Consider the following 27,318-nt stretch of genomic DNA (forward strand, 5'->3'; position numbering starts at 1 on the left):
GCTGGGCTTTCCCAGGGCCCGGCCTGGGGTCGGGGCGGAGCGATCCTGCGCGGCGCGAGCGGGACCGATATCGGAGCGGGTGGTGAATTCGGTGGCGCCACGGCCGATTCCGGCGACGTAATTCGCCGGCGGTTTTGAGTTCAGGAGCTCGAGGCGGGGCTTGGGGACCACCGGGGCTTGCATTCCGCCAAGGACAGGGAGTCTCAGGGAGGCGGTGGAGTTGCGTCCGACGCCGAGGTAGGAGAGGACGGCCGAGTCGCCGGCGGCGAGGGACAGCCGTTGGAGGCGGAGCGGTGTGCAGGATATTTTGTGGATCGCGAGCTTGAGGTCGCCGAGAGTGGTGGTTGAGGGATTTAGGTTAAGGGCTAGGGTTTTGTGGTCTAGGGTCGTCACGAACACCATTGTTGGGTTGCGACTGAGACGATAGATAGGCGAGAATTGAGAGTTTTTGTTTTTAAAAATTTTGAAAACAAGTTTTTTTTATTCTCCAGTTTTTGTTTTAACGTTTTTTTTTTCTTAAGGTCACTTTTTTATTTTTAAAAACAAAAAATAAAAACGTTACCAAACAGCCCCTAAGCTTATCTCTATCACACAATAAAAAGCTCGAGATTCGAATCATTTCGTTTCGTCGTAGACAAATAAATTTAGAAGAAAGTGACTTGCATATAAAGGAAAAGAGTTATTTCTAAAGCTACAATCTGAATTATAGTAGAAAGGTCAAGAGGCGATTTGTATGGCAGTCGAGAGACATACTGGGAAATTGACTTAAAAAAAAGGTAAAACTTCATTCTAAAGTTAACCTAAATTATCGAGCTACTACAAAGATCACTAATCATTATAGAAAGCTCGAGAATCGAATCGTTTCACAGTAACAAATAAATGTTGAAATAATAAATTGATTTTGAGTTTATTAGTTTTGGGCCATAGGAGTTTTAAGCCCAAATACGTGTTGTAATAGGTTCATATTCTAGAAGCTTATTCTAGAGAAATCCATAGACTACTCTAGAAGATAAGGATAAGATAGGAAATGTGGAGAAAACTCTAGAAAATTATTTCTAGCCATTGGATTAAGTTTGTGGTGGCAAAATCCTACCCATTCATTTAGGAATGCCACTAGTATAAATAGGGATGATGTACTTGAGTTTCCATCAATCAAAAATAAAAAGTTCTCTTTCTACATAGTTATTCTCTACCTCTTTACTTTATACCCAAGCCTCCAAAATTTCCAAACAATTTTCCTAAACACCCAAAATATTTAAACACTTTCTCCACCTACCCAGAACTTCCTTCCAACAATAAATTCAAGCAAAAGTGACTTATCCAAAAAGGTAAAGAGTTCTTTCTAGCTAACATGAATTACCGAGCTACTACGAAGACCACTAATCATTATAGAAAGCTCGAGAATGGTTTCACAATAGAAAAGCAAATTCAGGCAAAAGTGACTAAAATAGAAAGGTAAATAGTTTGTTTTATAGCTAATCTGAATTACCGAACTAAGACAATACGTAGGCACAACTAATAATATAGACAGACAAATAACAAGTCCATTCTAAAAGCTACCATCTGTATTACCGTACTATCTACATGAACGTGATGTGTTATTAGGTTCAGAAAGCTCAAGAATTAGGTTCAGAAAGCTCAAGAATTGGTAGAACGTGATGTGTTATTAGGTTCAGAAAGCTCAAGAATTCACAACCTTACTAAAAAAGTTACACCATAGCTTCTGGTAGAACGTGATGTGTTATTAGGTTCAGAAAGCTCAAGAATTGGCGAACAAGCTCAAAAGAATCAGAGAAAAAAGTTTTACAATCCCAGTAAGATTCTTCCATAATCTAAATGACATTCAGTTACATCATATATGAACGTTATAAGAGTAACCTTTTCTTTGACTTTCTTCGATCATTCCCAGCCCGAAGACAGAAGCTTGCCCTTGTTTTTCGACCACGACTCCGGACAATTCTGAATATTCAACATCCCAAAAATTTCCAGTTTGGGTCTCATTGTCCAACCAACCCATAAAAGGGTATCCTTCAGATATGTTCGCGATGATTAACACCTTCGCATCGTGTCTCAGCAAAGGCCATAAAGAAGATAGACTCAGCTCGTTCATACTCATTACAGCGTAGATTTGGAGCCATACTTAAAAGTATATAAAGAGAAGGAATGAACACAAAACACGGCAAGAAGTGAGAAAGAAAATATTTTTGATTCTCTGTATTTTTCACGTTCATACTCAGATTACAATATATATATATATATATATATATATATATATATATATATATATATATAGCATACTGTTACAATAATATCTCTATAAATGAGGAGATATTTTCTAACTTACTAACAACCTAACAGATACACTAAATAACTTCTAAATAATAAATAATAAATACTAAACTAAAAAGTCATGTTTACACTCCCCCTCAAGCCGGATAGTACACATTGTACAATCCGAGCTTGTCTATCATAGTCTCGAATAGAGGTTTGAACAGAGCTTTCGTTAGGATGTCGGCCGTTTGCTGAGAAGAAGGAATAAATGTGATGTTGATCGTTCCATTATCAATTTTCTCTTTGATGAAATGTCGATCAACTTCGACATGCTTAGTTCGATCGTGATGTACCGGGTTGTGAGCAATCGATATCGCAGCTTTGTTGTCACAGTAGATTTGCAGCGGAAGTTTAGCTGTGATTCTCAACTCTTCTAACAGTAGTTTCAGCCAAAGGGCTTCGCAGATTCCGAGTGATGTAGCTCTTAGTTCGGCTTCAGCGCTACTCCGGGCAACCACGGTGTGCTTTTTACTCCTCCAAGTCACTAAATTACCAAAAACATAGGAGCAGTAGCCTGATGTTGATCGGCGATCAACTGGTGAACCAGCCCAATCGGCATCAGCGTATACTTCTACTCTCCTAGTTTCATTTCTTTTGAAGAATAAACCTCGTCCCGGTGTCCCCTTCAAGTACTTGAGAATTCGGTACACGGCATCAAGATGACTTTGAGAAGGAGCATGCATAAATTGACTCACGCGACTAACTGGAAAAGCAATATCCGGCCTTGTATGTGACAAATAAATTAGTTTTCCAACTAACCTTTGGTACTGCCCTTTATCAACCGGTGGATCGTTTTCTTTGTCATTGCTGAGTTTAACATTGGCATCCATTGGTGTATCTACCGGTTTACAACCCGACATTCCTGTGGTTTTCAAGAGATCCAACACATATTTTCGTTGAGAAACAGAAATTCCAAGCTTGTTTCGGGCAACCTCCATCTTCAAGAAGTACCGTAGATTCCCGAGGTCTTTCATTTCAAATTCTTCAGCGAGCTTTGCTTTTATTTTGTTAATTTCCCCTACATCATCCCCTGTGACAATTATGTCATCAACATACACTATTAAGATCACAATTTTTCCATTGTTCGATCTATGAAATAGTGTGTGATTGGCTTGAGCCTGTTTGTAGCCTTGTTGTTGAACCGCCTTGGTAAACCTATCAAACCAAGCTCGAGGTGATTGCTTTAACCTGTACAAGGCTTTTTTTAGACGACACACCTTTCCGTTCTGTCTTTCAGAGTCGAAACCTGGTGGTAAATCCATATAGACTTCTTCCTCTAGATCACCGTTGAGGAATGCGTTTTTCACATCTAATTGCAGAAGAGGCCAATTCAAGTTTGCAGCTAGAGATAAAAGTACACGGATAGTATTGACTTTTTCCACGAGTGCAAACGTCTCTTGATAATCTACACCGTAAGTTTGAGTATACCCTTTTGCTACTAACCTGGCTTTATAACGCTCAACTGATCCATCAGCCTTGTATTTCACTGTAAAGACCCATTTGCATCCAACCGGTGATTTTCCACGAGGCTGATCGACGACTTCCCATGTACCGTTAACATCAAGGGCACGCATCTCTTCAAGGACAACCTTCTTCCATTCACTGTTTTGAAGGGCATCTTCAACATTTTCCGGGATTTCAATCGTTGACAAGTTGGATACCAAGTCTTGCACAGATTTAGAGAGATGAGAATATCCGAGGAATTTCTCCATAGGATGTTGAGTGCAGCTGCGAGTACCTTTCCTTAAAGCAATTGGAATATCAATTTCATCAGTATGTAAATCATTACCTGCTTCCGGTTCGGACGCCTGGAGTGTAGTTTCGGTCTCGGTACCATTAATCTGCATAATCGGTCTTCTTGAAAACGCTTTTGGGAAAGGTGATAGTCTTTTCTGATTTTGGATTCGGTCTAGAATTTCTGAGGCAGACTTCTCGGGAATTTCAGGGGCTGATATTTCAGAATTTTTTCCAGGGTCAGGAACATGAGAAAGAAAGAGGATATTTTGAGGATTTGGAGGAATTTCAGGGGCTGATATTTCAGAATTTTTTCCAGGGTCAGGAACATGAGAAAGAGAGAGGATATTTGGAGGATTCGGTTGCCAAAAATATTCCCAATCTGTATTTGAAGGAGATGTCAAATTCGGATCACATATAATCTCCCCCTGAGACCGAATTTCAGAGAAGAAAGGCTGCTCTTCAATAAATGTGACATCTTTGGAAATGAAGTATTTATTTTTGTCAACCAAAAAACAACGATAACCCTTTTGAAGTGAGGAATATCCGAGAAATACACATTTATGTGATCGTGGTTCGAGTTTGCTACGGTTCTGGGCATGAACATGGACATAAGCAGAACATCCAAAAACACGAAGATCAACTTCAGAGAAAAAACGACAAGTAGGAAAGGCCTTTTGTAAAGTTTGGAGAGGTGTTTGAAAATTTAGGACTTTGGACGGCATACGATTGATTAAAAAACTTGCTGTTAATAAGGCATCAGTCCAAAAACGTTTGGGAACATTAGTGCCAAATAACAGAGACCTTGTGACTTCTAAAAGGTGGCGATTTTTTCGTTCCGCAACCCCATTTTGTTGTGGGGAGTGAACACATGAACTTTGATGAAGAATCCCATTTTTAGCAAGAAATGAGCCAAGGACAGAATTAAAGTATTCAGTTCCATTGTCAGTGCGAAGAGTTTGGATTTTTGTGTTATACTGAGTGTCAATCATGACATAAAAATTTTCAAAAACATTCGAAACCTCAGTTTTGTCACGAAGTAAATACACCCAACAAACTCGAGTATGATCATCGATAAAAGAAATAAACCACCTTTTATTTGAAGTAGAAGAGACACGTTAAGGACCCCACAAATCACTATGAATAAGTGAAAATGGCCTAGACGGTCTATAAGGTTGCGATGGGAAAGGAACACGAGTGTGTTTAGCAAGCAAACAAGTTTCACAAGTGAAAGAGTCTTTATTTGAAAACATTTTGGGAAATAAACGACGCAAATAAGAGAAGCTTGGATGGCCTAGTCGATAGTGAAGGAGCATCACAGCCTTTTTTCATGATGAGGATGACTTTGAGACAATGAAACAACCAGGTTGATTATGCAGATCATAGTAGAGTCCCGAGATTTCTCTAGCACTCCCAATCGTCCGACCCGAGAGCTGGTCCTGAAAAACACAAAAATCAGATGAGAAATTGACGGTACAATTGAGATTAGCAGTGGCTTTGCTGACGGAAAGAAGATTGCATGACAGATCTGGGACATGAAGCACATTAATGAGAGAAAACTCTGGATTCAGCTTCACCAAGCCAATTCCGGCCACATGGTTGAAGGATCCATCAGCTGTCTTGACCATCTTGTTACCTCGATATGTTGTGTAATCTGAGAATAAAGTGCGATTACCCGTCATGTGATCGGAGGCACCGGAGTCGATGATCCAAGGAGCTGAATCTGTGGCAGTACCATGGGCCAAAAACGAATTCCCAGCGAAGAGTTTGCTCAACTGATCTAGCTGACTTTTAGTGAAGGAGGTGTCACTTCTAGAAGAAGGGGCGCTTTCCGATGATGCTTGAAGGCCTTTACTGTTGGTGCCAGAATTTATGAGATGACGAGGAACCCAATCTGCCGGTTTTCCGTGTAGCTTCCAGCAAGTTTCCTTTGTGTGGTACGGCCGTTGACAATGATCGCAAAACTGAGATGGGCTTTTAGAGTTGCGGTTGTCAAGTTGACGGGCAGCCAAGGCAGAGGCTTCAGGTGGAGGTGCATTCTTGGAAGTAGCAATGGTGGAGAGCATGACCCGTCTACGAGACTCCTCACGACGAACCTCAGAGAAGATTTCATCAAGTGAGGGAAGGGGCTTAACGCTGAGAATGCGGCCGCGCACATCGTCAAGACCATTATCAAGCCCGGCAAGGAAGTCGTAGGTCCTCTCTCGGTTGAGTATCTGACGGTAAATTATGGCATCCTTTGGATCATGCCAAACTTGTGGAGAGAAGAGGTCCAGTTCCTGCCATAGTTTGGTGAGGGTATTGAAATACTCAGTAACATTGGATTCACCTTGGCAGAGAGCCCGAGCCCGCGTACGCAGGTGAAACATCTGAGATGCATCCTCCAAATCTGAGTATGCCAAGCTTACAGCATTCCAAATATCATTTGCTGTAGGATAAAGTAGAAAGATTTATGCGATTGTTGGATCCATCGAATTGATGAGCCATGACATCACCATCGAATTGTTGATGTCCCAGTCGGGGAAAGACGGGTCGGAGGCGGCTGGTTGAGGTAGAGATCCGTCGAGGAAGCACATCTTGCCTTTGCCACGGATGACCAGTTGAACCGATCAGGACCAACTAAGAAAATTTCGTCCATTCAATTTGAAGGACGAGATTTGGAGAGACATCATATTTTCAGAAGTTACCGTGGGAGTAATTTTGAGGGTCGGTTGGACAGAAACCGAAGAATCGTCCGAACCAGTACATTCGCTTACTCCAATAGGTTTCATAGTTCCCTCAATCAAAATATACTTCTATCGCTCTGATACCATAAAAGTATATTAAGAGAAGGAATGAACACAAAACACGGCAAGAAGTGAGAAAGAAAATATTTTTGATTCTCTGTATTTTTCACGTTCATACTCAGATTACAATATATATATATATATATATATATATATATATATATATATATATATATATATATTGCATATTGTTACAATAATATCTCTATAAATGAGGAGATATTTTCTAACTTACTAACAACCTAACATATATACTAAATAACTTCTAAATAATAAATAATAAATACTAAACTAAAAAGTCACGTTTACAATACTTCATCCTCGCCGCCAACATACTTCCATATAGTAAAAGATTCTTCCTTTCTTGTAACCGAGAATAAGCAATCATCGAAGCTAAAAATGTTGATCCAGACTTCGTAGAAGTCTGCCCCATCAGGAACCGATATATCACCAAATGTCGCGCTCCTAACATCGAAAGTCAAAATTCTTCTTTCGTCCACCCCTTTTCTACTCGTCATCATCCAAAACATTTTCCCATCGAGGACCGGGCAGATAGGAACTCCCATGTCGGAGAAATCTTTTCCGATGTGAAATCTATCGTAATCCTCAACGCCGTTTAACTCTTCCCAATCAGCACCAACACACACGGGCTGCCGTGATATGCTTATTCCAAAAATCACGAAACTGCACAATTTCCACAATTTGGTGCGTATTCAGCGACGGATTAAATGCGAATCCATAAGACGGAAGCGACCGAGGAGCGGAGGTTGGGATCCCCGACCAAGTGTATGGTTTTATGGTTAGGTAATTGGAGTTTTTTGGGTTCCAAACAGCCAACAACGCCGACAGCCCTGTCGAGCAAACATCGGAGACATATTGTGTCTCAAGATGCACACAAGACCTTTGCTCTGGCCCACCACAACAGTCTGTGACGGACCAGAGCTTAAAGATGGCGTCTCAATGACGGTATCGGGGCCCAATTCTCCGCTGTCATAAATTTCTTTGTAAAAGAATTTCCTGTCTTTGTCGATTGAACTACCCGTCCACAATAAGAGATACCGAGCAGGTTCATTATCCCTCACATTCTCTTCAGCATAAAACAACTCCTTATTTGGCCACAGTATTCCCAAGCGCATGTTGTCTTCACAGTATTTTCCTTTCTCATTCATGACGGATTTTCTTCCTGAATTATAGAATGCAACTAGGATAATGATATGGACTCAAAGCAAACAATTAATTTGATGGAAAGAGGATGAAATCCCAGTGTCAAAGTCAGTACATGTGCAAAACAAAACAAAAGGCTTCCATTGTACTAGCATTTAAACCATTGGTAAATAAAACTTTTCGAACAATTATTCAACGCTAACAATTCGAAGATTACGAAACTATAAAGCATATTGATTGATTGATTGATCATAGAATAGTTTGATTACCCATGTCCTGTTTCCACTCTGTGGCCGATGAATCAACAACCGACGCATCTTCCTTTGCCGTATCACTAGACATTATCCTATTAACCAACCACATAAGCAAGAAATCATGCGCAACGAAAATTTATTTAATTTTTATTGGAAATCAAAATAAATCTGTTTGTAAAATTCGTTCCACGAAGTTTGAATTCTCTCTTAAAATGCTAGATTACAACAAACGGAGAGTCATATACAGCCAAATCATTCAATTTTTTTTTGGCGTTCGAGTTCCAACATCTAACATTCAAGATTTTTACCCCAAGTTCTTTCCTCTGATGAATTCAATGCGCACAGAACAAAACTATTGGAGAGAAAAAGGACTATATCGTATCAATCCTTTCAACTAATTTCTGTTAATTACTGCGATGGTGGCGATTCTCGAACAAATAACGAGTTCGAGTGATACATTAAAAGAAATGCGTGACAACAAAAAACGAAATACAAATTGTTCCTCCGAGTTCATTACTCGCCAATTTCGGCATTGAAGTTTCGATTATTTCCAGAATAATTACGATTCGCAAAGCATTTCTCGGTCTAATATCACAAAAAAAACCTACACTGTTCGAACGCGAAAAAGCACTAAAACGAGGTTTCAAGAGTAACAGAAGTTTGAAAAGCGAGAGAGAGAGATAGCAAAGAAATCTTAGGCCATGTTTGGTATTCCTCTCAAAAACAATTTTTTAGTTTTTGAGTTGAAAAAATTGAAAACAAAAATTGAAAACATGTTTGGTTTAAGTTTTTGGAAAAAAATTTCAAAAAATTATGAAGTTGTTTTGAAAAAAAGTAAAGAAAACTGAAAACAAATAAAATGTGTTTTTGAAAAAAAATTTCTTCTCTTCTCTCCTCTTTCTCCTCATCTTCTCTTTTCATTCTTTTAAAAACAAAAATGAAAACTATACCAAACATTTTTTTTCAGTTTTTTCACTTTCTCAAAAACAAAAATGAAAACTGTACCAAACAGCTTTTTGAAAACAACTACAAAACAGTTTTTCAGTACAACTACAAAAATTAGAAAACAGAAAACAACAACTTTTTAAGTTAACTACCAAACACAACCTTACATTTTCTTCACGGAGAAAGTCGAGACCGAGAAAAGCACAGGGATGTTGTGTTCTCAGTGAGAGTGCGGGATATATTGTGATTGTGTAAGCGTAACATCGATAAAAGTTCATAAATATAAAATAAAAAATAAAAATCACCAGGAAGTTAAATTACAAGCCCCAGTTTTCTTACATTTTCCGAGACGCGGGCAAATAGATACTTTTGGCAGTTGAGTCCTTTGACTTACTAAAAGTGTCATCTTTTGATACATTCGACAATAATTGATACATTTGGGAAGAAATTCATATATATATATATATACTAGGCATGTTAGCACGTGCTAGGCACGTGCAAAATATTTTAATTGTAATTCAACAGCCAAACCTGCTCTTTGCAGGTCTACTTTTTTCAGAGATTTTTATTTAATAAAAAAACGTATAAAAAGCAAAAAAAACGAAGTTATTTCAGTATATAGTTTAATGAGATATTTATAAGTCATACTTGAAAAAAAATTATATATACATGTATATAATAATATATTTTAAGATTCATATTGGTCGGACTAAAAGAAAAATTATATATAAATGTATATAATAATAGATTCATAGCGTCTACCGATTGGAAAAAAACAATAATTCAAAATGAAAGCATTGAAGATGTTAAAATCAAATTTTACAGTAAATAAATATGTAGAAACTAAGTTTGGTAGTATTTTAATCTTCTTTTCATTTAGTTTGAACTTTGAAGTAAGGTTACATGTAATCTTATTCATAAATTTAAGTAGTAGTTTAAATTGCGTATATAATTTTTTTTTCGATGAATAGTATAGAACTATAAAAACTGTAATACTATACTTTATTTAAGTATTTGGTTTAAAAGATAAATCTTTGATACTTTAATGTTTAAATATATCTATTTATAGAAATGAGATGCAAAGTTATATCCGGATTTTTTTTTTAAATCGAATACAACAATTAAGATTACATCTATATAATAATCACATACAATTAAAATATAGTGGTAATAATCATTTAATATATATGTGTTTGGGTTTTTGTCTAGCTTATCACTTATACTGTTCTAACCCCGAATCCGTATATATATATATATATATATATATATATATATATATATATAAAAGAATAAATAACTTAATCGTGAGTGAACGCATGTTTATAATTTTTATTGTCAATTTTAAGTAAATCAAATCAGTTTTTCAAATAGAAATATGAAGAAAACAGAAATATGAAGAGTATAGAGTTAAACAAAGAATTGGAATAGTTTTGTTTATGCAGTGCTTTAGTAAAATTGGTGCTTGAATAATTATGTGTAAATAAATTTGGGTCAATGATGAAAAATTATAAATTTCACAACCACTCATTTAACAATGCTCAACTTTACTGATCTCGAGTGACATACACAAGAGGAATAACGACTACAAAAATTAGCTGAAAACAATATTCTAATATATTTTTGCACAAAGGATATTCTAAGTCAGTTATACATATACAAAATAAAGAGGAATTCATAGAAATGTAAAGTTGTCAAGAAAACGATGACTTTATGTATGTTAAATAATTGACATCCGAAATTTGATTCAAATAATAAAAACAGTGACACTAGTACAAAAAACAGCATTGGGTGCGACTTTTTTCGCACCTAAAGGTCGAAAGTCGCACCCAATGATACCTTTAGGTGCGACTTTAGGTGCGACAAAGTCGCACCCGAAAGTTCGCACCTAAAGGTCATGGGTGCGACTAGTCGCACCTGATGGTCATGATTTTTAGGTGCGACTTTTAGGTGCGGATATTCGCACCCATGAGTCAGAAAAAATATGCGAAAAAGTCCGCGCGAAGGTCATTGGGTGCGACTAGTCGCACCCAAAATATGGCGGGTAGACCAACGGGTGCGACTAGTCGCACCCAATGGCCTTCGCGCCAAGTCTTTGGGTGCGACTAGTCGCACCCGTTGTCCTACCCGCCATATAGTTGTTTTTAGGTTTTTATTTATTTATTATTTAATATTTATTAATTAGAAATTCATTAATTACGAATTCTATAATTGTAATCAAATAACTAAATAGTTTATTAATTAGAAAATTCATTAATTAATATTTATAATCATAATAAAAACTAACCATTTGTTGTTCGATTACAATAATTATTATAATGTACGACAAATAATTAAAATAAATGTTCATTCTTTTCCATTTCCTTTTCCTCTGTTTGTAAACCAATCCTTGAACATTTTACTCCCTCTTCCGCCAAATCTTCCTCCAGAACTGCTGCTACCTCCTCGTCCACTTCCGCTCGTACGCTCACTGCCGCTCGTACGCTCTCGCTGGTAATTTGCTGAACCTGGCGGCGTCGTCTGAGCATCTGCCATTGAAACTGATGGCGGCGTTGTCTGATGCATAGGGTGCATCTGAGGCGACGGCGTCGTCTGAGGCATCTGTGGCATCATGCCGGGCGACATCTGAGGCATCTGTGGCATCGTGCCGGACGACATCTGAGGCAATGGCGAAAACTGCTGCGTGAACGCGAACATTTGTCGCTGCATCTCCTCCATCTGCTGTTGTTGTGCCGCCATAGCGAGTTGTTGTGCCGCCACCTGAGCTTGGAGCTCGCCAACCACTGGATCTGGAACGCGGCGCCGCGACGAGCCTGAGCCTGACGACGAGCTTTCGTCCTGAGCCTGAGCAATAACTCAAGATGTTCTCGGGACCGTTGGACCTATTCCAACGTACCAATCTTGACGGTTCCCGAGAATTTCTAGCATCGCATGCTCCTCTGCGGCGTCCTGGTCAAAGACTACGCCTTGCTCTTCTGCTTGTCGCTGAAGATCCGCCAGTAGAGTAACTATCCGCGCCTTTACACATAAAAAAATTATTAAAAATTAATTATTATGTAAGTAACGTACTCTTAATTATAACATATGACTTACATGTGCTCGTCTCGCCCAATCTGTCGTCCATTCACCTTTTCTATTATGGTGTTTTTGCTCCCACGTCGTTAACGCGGAGCCCAAAGTCCCATCATCCTTACTCTGCAATTGTTATGAAACTCATCAATCTAACAAAATTCATCAATCTAACGAGACGTGAACTAAACGAAGACCAAACAATTCATCAATCTAACACAACAAATCTGAAACTCAAACTCAGCCAAACAAAATCCATAAAACTCAGTTACACACGGCCAAAAAAAACAACATACACGGCCAAGTCTCACAGCCAATACCGAATCACGTCCAAACTCGTTCAAAAACCAAAAACAACCACAATTCCAAGCATGAATCAATCCATGAACATCCGAACACGTCCAGAAAATCAAAACCCTCAAACACAAGTTCACATAAACCCTAATTCTCTAATTTCGTCCTAAATTTTCCAATCTCAAACCCTAATTTTTCAATTTTCATTTCGGGTAAGAGATTCTCACCTTGTTTTCGTGAGATTGGTGTTGTCTCCGGTGCTCACTTTCTCTTTCTCTGGCGCTGATTCTCGGTCCGGCGTCCTCGGTGAGCTCGCGGCGGTCGTTTTTCTTGGTCGGAGCGCGCGACGATGGCTGGGTCTCGAAGCTTGATGGCGCGCAAGGAAATGAAGAAGCGGGCTGTAGACAATGGTGGTGGTCGTTCGCCGTGGGAGCAGAGGCCGGGCGGAGAGCGGAGAGCCGTCGGTGGTGGTCGGAGAGAGCGACGGTGGACTGTGGTTGTAGGAGAGAACCCGGAGAGGAGAGAGGGATTATGAAAGAGGGTCGGATTGAGAGAGACGGTTGATTATGAATGAAAATCGCATAGAAAATTTTATTTATATCATGAACTTGACTTTAGGTGCGACTTTGTCGCACCCATAGGTGTCTTTGGGTGCGACAAAGTCGCACCCAATGACTTGTCTCAGTGATTCCGGGTGCGACAAAGTCGCACCCAATGACATTTGTAAAAAAAAGGGGGGAAGTTTGGCTGCGGATAAATTTTAGATCATTTAGGTGCGACTTAGTCGCACCTAATACTTTGGAGAAAGTATTGGGTGCGACTAAGTCGCACCCAAAATTCAAAAAAATTCGCGAAAATTTTTCAGCGCTTAATTGATTTTTGGGTCCGACTATTCGCACCTGAAAGTCTTTTTGGTGCGACTTTTAGGTGCGAATAGTCGCACCCAAAAGTCATCCGCACCGGAAAACTGTATTTGTAGTAGTGTGAATGCCAAACACTGGTTCCAATATAGCCTCCACATGTTCCATTTTGTTATGATCTGCAGTGACATGAAAACTAATTTAAAAATTAAAAAAATAAAATAAGATGAATATATGAAATATTTGAGCATCTTAATAATAGCACAATTCCACCAAATAAATTAGTTGTGACGATGACGATTGAGCAATGAAATGAATTGAACCATGACAGCCCAGACAGAGTAACGACGATGGACATGGTGAGTCCGAGAGAGAGAGAGATTTTGGGGAGCATGTGAATTTTTAAAATTTTGTGTTTTAGTGAGGGATTCTTCATGAATTCTTTTAGCAAGTGTTAAAAAAAATTATTTCTCTGTTTGGGATTGAGCAACGGAAAAACAAAACAGGAAGAGAGAGAACGATTTATTTAAGCAATATGCAATGAAAGAGAAGAGATGATTTGCTTAACAGAGAAGAGAGATTTGCTTATGAAGATAGCATTGTTTTTTGTTTTCGCGATAGATGGAGTGTAGAGGGAGACATATGGCTAAAAAAACATAACATGCAATGACTAAAGAGTGAGTTAAGAATTGGAGAGATAAAGTGATTGTACCACCTTGCAATGTGTTTAGCAGCTTCTGGCAAGTAATAGACATGCACTCATAATAACATTTGCCACGTTACTACCAAGGAAGAATTTCGTGATGCGTTTTTTATGAGCCAAAGACAGCTGCATTAAATAAAGACAAATGTCAAGCATATAAGAGAGGAAAGAAAAAGACAGCTGTCCAAAGTCATGTGGCCTTCTAGGATTTATTAGTTTGTTGTTAATTTTTTTTTAATTCATCTACGTAGATAAATGAAAGTTAAGGAAGTATATTACACCGACTCTTTTAATGAGTTGGTCCATATTTGATGAAGAAAAAAAAAAGACATGAAATAGGCTATAATTACATCAACCATCTATGTTGAAGGTTACGCGTGCATATATGTAGGTAATGATATATATATATATATATATTTTACTTTTACAAGTATTAAAAAAAATTGGACCCAAAAGTTGAAACTTGGTAGTGTTTGATTTCGAAAGTAGCGATTTGACTAGAATCTTCACCGATACCTAAAAACAACGCATATGAGCGATGTACATAAAGGATTAGTCGTTGAGCTCGTCACATTCCGATTTTTCTCGACTCCATAGTCGAGAAGTTTAGTATATGCGACCAAAATTCTCATTTTTCCAGGCTCCATATTCGTGAAGTTTAAAATAAGCGCTTATTTAATAACCATATGTAACGTGGGACTTGCAAGTACAAAAAAATTATTGAAGCTATCAGCGACATGTTGTCTTTAATTCTCACACGAACATGTGTGTATAGTACTATAGTTAACGTGCTCTAACTCTTTAAGAAATATGATAATGAAATTTCAAAGGATTAGAATAAAGGCGAAGACAATGACCTTGTTTTAATTAGACTAAGAGGCCACATTGGCCTAAGGCCTAAATAAGAGAGAAGCCTTATGTTTGGGAATCTTCTCTCATTATGATTGATTATTAGACTTCGAGATATTGTATCTCGAATGTCTTCTCTATGGATCAACAACTCATTCTCTAGTTATAATAAAATAAAGAATAGCAAGTTCATCATCTGATTTTATTTGTTTGTTATGAAGTACACCTTTTGGCATAAACAATCTCATATTTAAATAATATACACACTAATTAAAAGATGGGTTTTGTAGTTAACTAACTCAAAAGTTAAAACTTGAGTTTCATAAAATAATCAACGTTTGATATATATTCTAATGTAGCCACTAATCAAAATAATGAGATGTATTTTACATAACTACCATAATTTACTACGTACCAACTATTATTAAAAAAAGAGAAAAATAACTTAAAGAAACCACATATTTTTTCCTCTCTCTCTCTCTCTCTCTCTCTCTCTCTCTCTCTCTCTCTCTCTCTCTCTCTCTCTCTCTCTCTCTCTCTCTCTTTCTCTTACATAAATACGTTTTTCTTATGAAACAATCGAAATTCAAGAGATACGTCGTATTTGCCTCTTTATTTTATATTACATAATTGCGAAAGCTCGTCTGAAATATGTATGATTGTATATTATACGTATTTTTTTTTTTTTATCAAAATAGACCAATAAGAGTTCACCACGTCAATATAAGAAAAGCACCATTATACATTTTTCCCGGGTGTTCGACAAAAAACCGACTCTAAAAAATCCTGGTGCAATCAAATTTTGCCATGTAGAGTTCAAGAAGTATGACTTATTATGAGCGCCGTTAAAAGTGATGCCCAATAAGCCGTTTGTCACATAGCATAAATTTAGCAAGTGCCGTTAGAGGGTTTAATTACACCTCGCATTAGCTTTAACCCATTACTTCGTATTCTTCCTCGGTCTAACACTGGGGATTTGCTCTTCTTCTCCCATCTATTCTTCACGAGCGGTGACCTTTTTCGCCTTCGTCGTTTCTCGTTCGCGGCTTGACTTCCTCCGTTCTATAAAGCGCCGATAAAAATGATTTAGAGACGTCTGAAATGGTGCTTTCGTAAAAACCTTGAAAGAATTTTTGCGCTTAATACTCATTCGTGTAGTAGTGCAATTAAAACAAACATATTAAACATTCTCTTTAAGCTTGTATTAAAAAGTACTTTCTTTATCAAAAAGTGAAATATGTGTATAGTTTCTAATGTTTCAATGTATATGTATATACAAATTAATAGGATATGATATACTTTTTATGGGATATTTTTTTTTTCTTGTTCTTTTATATATAATTTATGGATCATATATATTTATAGGATAAATTAATAGGATATATTTTATCCAAAACTGGTCAATCATTCTCTTGTTTTGTTATATAGTTCATGGAGCATGATTGCTTACTTGTACAAATTATAGAAGAAACTATTCTGTCGTTATAATTACGAACGTGCAGTTGGTATGTAATTTTTATTTATTAATCAAGTGTACCTCTTTGAATCGTCAATCTATTTAGTAGAAAATAAACTACATAACCCCTATTTAATTATCCGCTAAAATGTTACCAAACGATTTAATTTAGGTGGCACTACCTCCTTGTGAGAAGTATTCTCTTTGTGAGGTCGTGAATTTAATCCACAAATAAAACGAGAAATTTTCATTATTAAAAATTAATTTTTTTTTTGGTAATGTGTACTTAAATATTCAATATAATTAATTATAGTGTGAATGTATAATAAAAAAAAATTATCAGCGAAAATGCTAGCCAAGCAGTCGCTGTATGTATCATATTCAGTCTGCAGCCGCAAATTGTGTATGAAATGATAAGTAATTAATTTCTTGTATACAATTGGAAGGGAAAATAAAATAATATACAGGCAAATAATTTATGTTTTTGGTATATATAAGGTAAGCTACACTACACGGTGTTTTGGTGGCCGTAGAGTTTCTGAATTCGTTATTTCCCCAATTTCTCTCCTCTACCCATAGTGTTATCACTCTTGGGTTTTTCACATACATCTATCTCCGTGTGTTCTGTTTTTTTATCTTTCGTATTCTTAACATTTTATGGTCATCTAAATATAACACTATGATTTGGCATCGTGGTTTTTTTTTTTTTTTTTTTTTTTTTTTTTTTTTTTTTTTTTTTTTATCAGGAGTTATCTCCAGATATCGGAGAAGCCCTCTGCGAGCTTATTGACGGCCAGAGTAATGTCGATGGCTTGCAGATGATGAGGTAGTCTATTTATGCAGATCTGAAAGGTGTCACTACCCTTTATATTTTTGTTTTGATTTTTTTTTTCTTTTCACCATTACGTTACTATTGAAATCTTTAGCTCTCTAAATCTACATGTATAACATACATTTTCAAAACCTCTTGTAAGACCAAAGTTTGAGCTAATCTGAGTGAAGTTAAGCAAAAAAAAAAAAAAAATACTTCGTTCATGTTATCTGAGCATGCTCTACAAAACCTAACTTGAGCCAAAAGAAACACTCCTAAATAACATAGAGATGGACTTGAATTGATTGGTAACATAGATTGATATACTTGATCTGCCTATACCCATCAGCTGATATATATATATATATATATATATATATATATATATATATATATATATATAAAAATCATTCCAATCTATATATATATCACATCATCAATTAAATACACCGAAAACTATTTTTTTCGATCGAAACCAAAATTGCGTATTTGTTAAGGAAGACCAAGTAGTCACCATTTTAACAGGCACATAATATATTCTAACCTGACGACATAACTGTCTGTTGCTTCTGCTATGAGCCTCAAGGTATTCCTCGTAAGACTGCAATGAAAGATCAAGAAACGACGGAGAGTTCAAACTCATTCACAACCAGTATTACCGACACTGAAAGAAGATTCTTGCAGCGGGAAAAAGTTGTATTTGAAACTTCTAGTTATAGGACTTTACAGAGTATCTCTCTAAATATTGCAAGAAGATAATAAGAACATGAATCTTTCATTGCTCACAAAATAAGAAGTTACAAGATAAGATATTACAAGCTTTCTTGTTCTTTTCCCTGGGAAACATCCCAACTTTCCACCTATATATAATTTGCCTAACTTTCTCCTTCACTACCCTCTTATTTATACTAAGTAATTGCTTTAATTAACTATTAGTTTCTAATACTACCCTTAAGGTCCTAGCAGAAAATTTGCCATAGATGTATGTTACAAACTCATGAGTCAAAGGAACAACATGAAAGTTGGTTTGATTATTAATAAAAAAGACTGAAATTAGAACCAGAATAAAAATAGCATTTCGAGAAAGTCATCGTCAGTCAGCACACTCGGTACCTTTTGGGGCTACATAGTTTACGCTGAAGCTCTCCGAGAAAGCAGCCCCGTTTGCTCTTCCGTAGCCCAATTGATATCCGATAGCTTCGCTCTGTTGCTGGTAAGCTAATGAAGAATAAGGCACATGTGTCTGAGACTGAGACCACGAAGGATGACTTGACGGCATATTATAGTCTTCGTCTCCCAATGAGCATGGTGGTTTATTTTCTATCACTATAAATAGGAGCAAGGGAGAACACCAAAATAACCGAAGTTTTTTTTAGGAAAAATTCGCCCATCTCTCTCTTTGGTGGCCGAATTTTTACTCTCTCCCTATCCCTTAGAATTTATGATTCCAATTCGAAAAACACGACTACGACCCTAACTCCTAATTCGGTGATTGTTGTGAGATAACGGGAGAGCCCACACTATATTCTTAACTCATCGGGAGATTACGACTTGAAAGACTACGATATCATCCTTGGAGATCCAAACGACGAAGGTCGTATCGTCGTTCACAAGTTTCAGAATCAAGAAAGGAGATCCAAATTCAGACAAATAAAAGATTCAAGACTGAAGATCAAAGCTTGAAGATTAAGTAATTGGATCTTCAAGCTTCCGGATTCTTCGGAGACTCCTTTGTTCCTTGGATCTTCAAATCTTCAAGCTCGGGTTGATTGATACTGTAGTCTTCCAAGATGTAATCTCCGGAAGGACATAGACCAATGTATGTGCCAACTATTTTCTCACCGATTACTCCAATCGATTCCAAAAGTGTCTATTTTGGATTTTGTCAGAGTTTTTAGTTTTATTTATTTATTTACTTATTTATGATCTTTATGTTTGAGTTCATGCTTGTGAACTAATTTTTCAGGATTTCAAAATAATTAATCCATGATTTCCAAGATTTTAATCCACTGTATTTTGTGTAATTGAATTGTTTCGAGTCATAGATTTTGTGTCTTGATGGTAGGAGGTAATAGACTCTCACGAGTAGAAAGAACCGAAGGCCTCAAACAAGTCAATTACAAACAAAAACAACGGATTCAAATTTCGGACACATAAATTAATTTTTTGAAATTATGGAAAAATTGTTTCACAAACATGAACACGAAAATAAAGGTCGACAAACTGAAAGTTATCTTGATTAACCTATTTTAATAGCGATAGTGACGAAAATCGATAGAGATATATATGGGTCAGAGATCATCGGTGATGGGATCAGAGATCGACGTCGGTAGCTTTGGAGAACAACAGCAATGGGTCGGAGATCGATGGAGATGGAGATGGAGATCGACGTCGATGACTACAAATATCAAAGGTGATAACGACGGAGAACAACAACGATGGATTGGAGATCGAAGACTATCATGACAGAGATTGATGGCGACGAAGATCGCCGCCGATCGTGTCAGAGATCGAAGGCGGTGATGTACGGAGATTAACAACGATGGGTCGAAGCAACGTTGGTGTCGGAAATTGTTAGCGATGAAGCTGAAGGTTGACGACGATATTGAAGGGTGAGTGAGAGTGTTTCGGTGATTTTTAAAATAATTGGCTACTTTATGTCAATTTTAGAAAAATTTGCTATTTAGTTAAATTTTAATTTTTATTAGCTAGATAGTCATATATCTCACATGTTTATTAATGAAATAAAGTTTGATCTATTTTTGAAAAGAACGTTTACTAGCCTATAATTGTCCCTATAATAAATTTATAACACGTAATGAAATGCTATCATAATCGTATTTGGTAGTCTTTAATTCAAATGCATTGGCAATCTTTAATCCTAATTCCTAGTACATAAAAAAAAAAAAAAAAATCCTAATTTCTAATTGTGGCATTTGGTGAAAAACCCTAGTCTATAAATAAATAAACAAACGCATCATCCAAAGGAAGCTCTGCGAAATTCTCAGAAAATCTGAATCAATCTAAACTCAGAGATGGGAAGCGATTTCAAAGTGCTTGATGGTCCAGGCTTGTATTTCGCGTACGACCCTGTACCTCGGCCGACGAAAGGTCCATCATCGGAGATTTGTATCGTACTCGAATCCTTTTTCGTAGTTCCGACGGCCGTCGAACCCGTCTTCCGCCAAAATAACATCACAAAAAGCGTCTCTGTCGACGAGATCGGCGACGAAGTCATCATCGCGAAAATAATTTCCGACGGAACCCTAATTCCGCCTGAGATTATCCGCTCCGAGTTCAGGGAACTCCTCAACTACGTTCTCAAGGATGCACAGGCCTTGAAGAAAGCCTATATTCCCGTAAATCGAGGAAGCTTTGCTATCACCATGCAAGTCCAAGCGTTTTTCTCCGTGGATAGATTTCCTGATGCCTTGAAAGACGACGAAGAAGATGACCTAGACCACAAGTAATTGCTTTTTTTTTAGGTTTTTATGAACTTAGTGCAATACAGCCTCTGATTTATTTCTTTTATTTATCTTTAGGGAAAAACGCCTTCGTTCTTCTTCTCCTCCACCGATCCCAAATCCCAAGCGCCAACATCTCTGACGAAGCGTGAATTACAATTCGGTAGGTCATATTTTGAGATCATGACTTTTCTCTATATTACAATCTTGGATTTGTTTCGTGGTGGATTATCAATGATAAACGTTGTTGGTTTAGTTTTCTTCTGTTTCACTTTGGGGTTTCAATGCTTCGTTGTATATATATATTTGTTTTCTTAAACGAGTTGGAGTACGTTCGTAAAATTAATTTCTTCTTTGAATCATTTTATAATTCTTTAGTAATATAATTGTTGAATGAAGTTTTATAGCCTCGCAATATTCTATGAGTCCTTTTTTACATCCTTTTTCCTCCATGAGATGCTAAACAGACTGGTATATGGTTCGGTCGAGGTTTAGGCTTGGGGTTTAACCCTGAGTCATTCCATGTTGGGGTTGGATTGAGTTTTTTTTTTTTTTGGGTGAATTGGTGAGATAATGATGTGGTCTTGATATTATATGCTAAACGTTTTATTTTGATATTATTATTGTTCCAAATTTGTATTGACACGAATATAAAAGTTAGCTGATCTAATAACACTCTTGTGTTAAATTTCTTCTCACATATTGAATGATATCGAGGTTAGCTCACTCGCACAGTTGGAAAACTAACATCATATTAGGGTAACAGAACGAGCTTAGAATACTAAGAAAGACGAAACTCCAAAGCCAAACGCGTCATTTAAATAATACTATTTTTGCTTTCACACACCAAACATACTAATTGTAGCGAGGGTGTCACTTGGAGACCAGTGGAGTATATTGCCATTGAACTTCTAAAATTGTACTTTTATCTCTATTTTATTTAAATTTTTAGCCTAAAATGATATGATTTTTTTTTATATTTGCCCACCTTAATAAAAAAAAAAAAAATCTTACACGCCCCTGAATTTTAAAATATTTTTATCAGATACACTCATACGAATACAAATTCTAGCTCCACTACCGATGACAGCTTGTACATAAAATACGTTATGGCACAACAAATGAAATGTTTAGCTTTACCCTCTCTTCTCTTCGTATATGATACACAGAACGTTACAATATGAATAATAGTAATAAAAAAAAAATCAATGAGGACACGCGTACACAAATAATTCTTCTTTATATTTGATGGTTCAAAAGAAGTGGTGGTTAGCCAGAACAAAAAGGGCAGTCACGAGGAGCGCCAACATCGTGGGAGGAGAGGCCGGTAGTGAGGCTCGGCTTTTTTCCTTTTTGGCTAAGATGTCGGTGCAATCGAGGCCTTCTTTGCCTTCGCGGCACTGCAGGGCAAAGAGGCCCGGCGGGTATTTCCCGTAGAGATTAATGTAGCTGAACATGGTCGTAGCGCAGTCGTTTTGCTCGTCGTTGATCGCTTCCGAAAAAGGGCAAGCGAACTCCTTGAACGCCTCGCAACAAGTCTTGGGAGAGTATTGAGGCCCTTTGCACTGGCTTGTTATGATTGTGTAGTTTTGTGCCTCAAAATTTACAGTGCAACCTAGAGAGAGAGATAGAGAGAGATCAAAATAAATTAATAGATATTAGTAAGAATGTTATCAACTTTCTCACGTTGATTCATGAATGCAAGTTAATTCATTGATAGTGAAGCGTTATCATTTTGCATTAAAGTAGTCACTATAAATAAACGGTGATTCTCTTTTCCATGGTCATTTGTTTCAACATATATAACATATTTAAGAGAAAAACTTAGAAGATCGAAAAAAAAAGTTCGTAGATTTTTTTTTTCTTTTCCTTATGTTGATATATACGTATTCATTTTTATATAATTGGTTGGGTCATGATGGCTTATATTCCTCATGCAAGTTCAAAACGACAGGGTAACATAAATGACTTGTTATAACTGCAATGCAACTAAAGAGAGACATGGGAAATTTCAAAAAGCCATACAAAAATAATTAAGATTATTAAAAGTCGTACTCTTTTTTGTCTGAAGTAGGGAACGCGAATTAGGGCCATGCGAAACAAACACGTTATCTGCAATATTACGTACATACATAAACCTTGTAAAAACCAAGAAAGAAAAAGCGATATCTATTAGCGAACGAAAATGGAATAATTACCCGAAAGAGAAGTGGGAGAGGACGAAGCCAATCCTATCATCAAAACAAGAGAGAAGCTACTGAAGAATGTATTATTCGAAGCCATTGTTGCGTTGTTGGTGTGATTTCTCCGGAGATAGGTCGATCTTTCACGGCCTTCTCAGAGAGATTCTGGCCCTACGCGTGACTTATGTTCTCTGAACTTTCTTTTTTCTATTTTTGAGGAGAGAGAGAGAGAGTTGAGAGAATGGTAGAGAGAGAAACGTTGCATAAAATGTGGAGAGAGAGAGAGAGAGAGAGTTTAAGGCTGCTGATTAATTGAAGACGCGTTTGTTAATTGATGTCAATGTGGCAATAATTAGACAGCTTGTATATATATCAAAGATAAACATCAGAGTTCAGTCTTGAAAGAAATTTCCTAACGAGGAAATATTTGTACCCTCATTGAAATCATATAGTGAAGAAATCCCACCTATATGACAACAACGGCTCGAGTGAAATTAAAAGAAAACTACATAATAATAATAATAATTGAAGAAAGAAACAACAGATTTATAAGTTAGAGCTTTCTCGTTTTGTAAAAAAAAAACATTGGATTGTTTGTGAATTTGAGATGATTATTGAGTCTAATTCTATCTATTTTCATTTCGTTTTTTTTAGATGATTGAGTTTTTGATGTTTCCGGAATTTGTACACCTAAAACAAAATTCTAACTATTTGGTCGTGTAAACTTCTAAAGTTGTTAGAGAACGTTGTTGTGACTTGTGTTCAATTATTTTTCATGGTAGGGCTTCGATCAAATTAGTCTTATTAGGAATCATAGCATATTAAATAGCTTGTGAAAATTGGAACCGAAACATACTAATATAAGATTATAAAGTGAGCTACTTTGATTTAGACCGGTCTAGTCTAATTTCTTATCATTATAAATAATTACATTGACATTATGATATACGTTTGATTTTGATTACACGCCATACCTCAATATTCATATTTTATACAATCCAAAAAAAAAAAAATTAAAATTTAATATTATACACATCTTAAATATGTATAAACGCCACTAATCCTAGAATTAGGATTTGTTCAAAGATAATCACAAAAGACCATGTTGCCAAAATATAATCATAGCATAGTACAATAAAAACCTTTTAGCAAACACCTGTAAAATGTAAAAGTTGTTAAATTACAAGTAGGCTTGTACCCTGAGAATTACATGTGTCCGAAAAATAAAAATAAAATATGTGGTGCAGATCACACCTCGTCGGTACTTCTGTTGATTCAACATTGTTAATACATATGTTTAGCATTGTATTTTATAAGGAGCTAGAAAATTAAGTGGTAATTTCATGAATGAAATTTCGTAAGCTAGTTCCGTGAAAAATCACCTTGTCACTACCGAGTCACAGACCTATCACCGCTGCCACCGTACACCTGCCATTCAAGGACGGCCTATAAAAAAAACGAGCTAACAAAAAAGAAAAAAGAAAAGGAAACTTCTTATGTTGATTGCTTGTTGTATTAGTCATAGAAAAAGATTGTTGATGTCTCCTCAATCTACATTGAAAAAACCCCTTCTGTAGGCTCTAACTTCAGCAAACTAATTATAGGAAAATACATGTTGAATTCAAGAACAGTCAATAACCAGAACACACTCAGTGCAAGAAAATATGGTTAAATGATCAATCTTGACCATGATTCTCACAGTCTTTGACTCCTTTATCTCACAGCCACATGAACACGATTCTCACTCAATTCAAGAACCGAGTGGCACTAGTTCCATCTACTTTTTTCCTTTTCAAATCTAAAATGTCATCAAGTGAATTCTGAGACAACATATCTAATCACTTCATGTCGACAAGTAACCCCCAAAAAAAATATATATAAATTCAAGGAAAATGCGTGAACAGTAATACCGGCTTTGCTCAAACACATTCCACATTACCACCTCATGTTCGGCAATGTCAAAGAGGAATGAATTCTCTGCCTCAAGACCAAAAAACTGCCATCTAATTTAGCCGCTATTCTTAAGAGCAAAACACGACCACTGATAAAGAAAGAATAAAACGGAGACTGAAACATACATGTGTGATTTTTTAGAATTACTTACTTTTGACTGCTGGCCAGAAAATGGATGTTGATTTGACGAGCTGATGAAGAACCGCCTTATGCTCAGTGCCATCAAGACCCTCATGAGAAAACAAAACAAAAACGCCTCTAGGGTCTTCTCTCTGGACAAGTATAATTATTGCATTGCTTTCCATTACATTCTCATCTCATTACCACAAAACCAAACCTCCCAAGCATGAGAATGAAGGCAAACGACAGTCTACGGTCTTTTCTCTTTCCTTTTCTTTTCTTTTCAATATATATTTTTTTCACTCTCTCTCTCTCTCTCTCTCTATCCACTTTGTATTAACCATGAAACAAAAACCTAAGCATTAAAAAGAACAATTTGTGAAGCCTATGGATAAAAGTTTTGTAGTTTCCATTTACATTGGAAATAGCAAAATGATGTAACTTGTGGTAACAATTTTCGGTAGAGAGGGAGTGATGAAGCATTTATCAGTTAGTTCCTACAAAAAGGACTGAACAAAGTCGGGATAAATGAATGGATCAAATTCTAGATAAAATGTCAGCAAGTGCAGTTACGATGTTGTCGTAGCACTGCAACACAACAGAACCGTCCTCATCTCTGGCAGCGAAATCTAGCTGCATATATTTCAAGAAAAGAATGGTAAAAACCAATTGAATTCTCAATCCGCAATAAAGATGATAATAATGAAAATAAAGCGCATTAGTATTCCATCAAGTATTTTCATACAAAAGAAAATCTCATCTCCTTCAAATATTCTTCACCATATTCATACCTACCACATCAATTTTTCTGTTTTTCATACCAAAATCTACTGTCCAGGATTTAAAAGGCTTGTAAAAATATGTGCTTTGAACTTGAGATAGCTTACCCTGGAAACATTAATGAAGAGATCGAAGTAGAGCTTCCTGAGTATAGGCCTCTCACTCCGCGGTTTCCCTTGAATGATAGTGTAAATGTCCCTCTTCAGATACGCCGCTCTCTTCCTGGCCAAACTCCGAGCGTCGCTCCATGACTCGGAATCTATCAGAGCCTTCACTTGCAACAGAGCACTCGCGTCCTCTCTTATCACGCTCTCCGCCTCGTCCATCGTCTGATCCGGAGCCACTAGCCCAAAGTCGAACGCCTCCGCGGGCTTGATTATCGCCGACGCTATCGAGACCGCTATTATTCCTCTCCGTAAGCTTTTCCTTTTCGGCAATGTTGTTGATTTTGAGCCATCGAGGCCTTTGTTCGTTGACGCACGATGTTTCTTTTCATCTGGAATTTCAAAATCATCCTGAAATCAACATATTTCTCCGATTATCCATCCGTATATGGATATCAAACTTCATTCAATCACAAACTTAGGCATTTCCGAAAACAATAATCATTAGCACAGCTAACAATAATCAATCTGAAATCGCCAATCAAAACTACGATCCAATATCTCCATGAACGAATCGAGAATTTACCTGGAGTTTTCCATCATTACCGCCGTAACTTATCTGGCCATCGATGCCTGACTCAGAAACTCTCGAGTCCTCGACGAATCTCTTGACAACTCTCGGAACGGTCGATTCGGTATCCGAACCCTCACATTGGACAGACCTTTGGTCTTCAATGGCTTTTTTCGGGGGAGACCGAGCGAATGGGTTCTGAAGAACTCTTCTGGGATTGGAATCAATGGCGATGAGGGCTTTATCGCTCCGTGAGGAAGCCAAAGACGTTGGGGAAGTGAAGGCCAAGGACGAGATTGAGAACGAGAAATTGACCATGGCGTGTTGTTGGGTTTTGGCTATTGCCTATCACTCTCGAGAGTCTCAAGTCTCAACTGAAATTCTTACCCAAGCAAATATTTGCTCTATAGAGGAGAAGAAACCGTTATGTTATTACAATTATTATTATTATTATTATTATTATTATTATTATTATTATTATTATTATTATAAAAGACTCCTCAAATTTATAAATTGATAAAAGTCAAAGTTTAGATCACAAGAATAGCGGAAATAAAATTATAAAACTTATGCATAAAAAGTGAATCACAAACAAACACAAATACAACAGAATAATATGTGTGTTAGCCGTCTATGTAGATAATCAGTCATTATCAAATTGTTACACGAATCACGAGCGAAAACATCGGTCCTGTTGCAGGTTGCGAGTTTAGGAGTCTTATCCAACTGAGATCCACGCCCAAAGAAAATCGTATCTTATTACGAAAAAATATTCAAAACCACTCCGATCAAAGATCGGACGATACAAAAGTAAGATATAAAGTCTGAATTATTGAAATATAATAAAAAAAATATGACGAAAGAAAAAGATAAAATTAACAAATAATTAG

At 36.8% G+C, this 27,318-nt stretch overlaps 4 protein-coding genes across 6 annotated transcripts; 1 reads left to right on the plus strand and 3 right to left on the minus strand.

Annotated features, from left to right (window-relative positions):
* Positions 1–11,512: 11,512 nt before the first annotated feature.
* On the minus strand, positions 11,513–18,532 carry LOC149406602 (uncharacterized). Its single transcript, XM_089617163.1, has 6 exons — positions 18,389–18,532; positions 17,798–17,854; positions 15,954–16,048; positions 12,802–13,186; positions 12,305–12,406; positions 11,513–12,229 (listed from the first exon to the last, which is right to left on the minus strand). The coding sequence occupies exons 1-6, from the start codon at positions 18,530–18,532 to the stop codon at positions 12,068–12,070; spliced, it is 945 nt and encodes a 314-aa protein (XP_089473289.1). The 3' UTR covers positions 11,513–12,067.
* Positions 18,533–20,218: 1,686 nt separating this feature from the next.
* Positions 20,219–21,152, plus strand: LOC149406603 (uncharacterized). Its single transcript, XM_089626826.1, has 2 exons — positions 20,219–20,719; positions 20,796–21,152. The coding sequence occupies exons 1-2, from the start codon at positions 20,289–20,291 to the stop codon at positions 20,857–20,859; spliced, it is 495 nt and encodes a 164-aa protein (XP_089482952.1). The 5' UTR covers positions 20,219–20,288; the 3' UTR covers positions 20,860–21,152.
* Positions 21,153–21,810: 658 nt separating this feature from the next.
* On the minus strand, positions 21,811–23,123 carry LOC149406604 (GPI-anchored protein LLG3-like). Its single transcript, XM_089607744.1, has 3 exons — positions 22,916–23,123; positions 22,773–22,829; positions 21,811–22,332 (listed from the first exon to the last, which is right to left on the minus strand). Exons 1-3 carry the CDS (start codon positions 22,998–23,000, stop codon positions 21,971–21,973), a joined length of 504 nt encoding a protein of 167 aa, XP_089463870.1. The 5' UTR covers positions 23,001–23,123; the 3' UTR covers positions 21,811–21,970.
* Positions 23,124–23,947: 824 nt separating this feature from the next.
* On the minus strand, positions 23,948–26,828 carry PQL3 (PsbQ-like 3). 3 transcript variants are annotated; one of them, XR_016295562.1, is made up of 5 exons: positions 26,444–26,828; positions 26,239–26,268; positions 25,861–26,199; positions 25,005–25,606; positions 23,948–24,328 (listed from the first exon to the last, which is right to left on the minus strand). XR_016295562.1 is itself a non-coding variant. In XM_089607738.1 (3 exons), the coding sequence occupies exons 1-3, from the start codon at positions 26,744–26,746 to the stop codon at positions 25,511–25,513; spliced, it is 807 nt and encodes a 268-aa protein (XP_089463864.1). In that variant the 5' UTR covers positions 26,747–26,828; the 3' UTR covers positions 24,746–25,510. The 3 variants fall into 3 exon arrangements, 1 of the variants encoding a protein (XP_089463864.1); XR_016295561.1 differs by having other exon boundaries at positions 25,861–26,268; XM_089607738.1 differs by lacking the exon at positions 23,948–24,328 and having other exon boundaries at positions 24,746–25,606; positions 25,861–26,268.
* Between the last annotated feature and the right edge of the window lie 490 nt (positions 26,829–27,318).

This window comes from Urtica dioica, chromosome 1 (genome assembly GCF_054948205.1).
Source record: "Urtica dioica subsp. dioica isolate 48M chromosome 1, U.dioica_male_clone48M_v1_H2, whole genome shotgun sequence".
Classification (NCBI taxonomy): domain Eukaryota; kingdom Viridiplantae; phylum Streptophyta; class Magnoliopsida; order Rosales; family Urticaceae; genus Urtica; species Urtica dioica.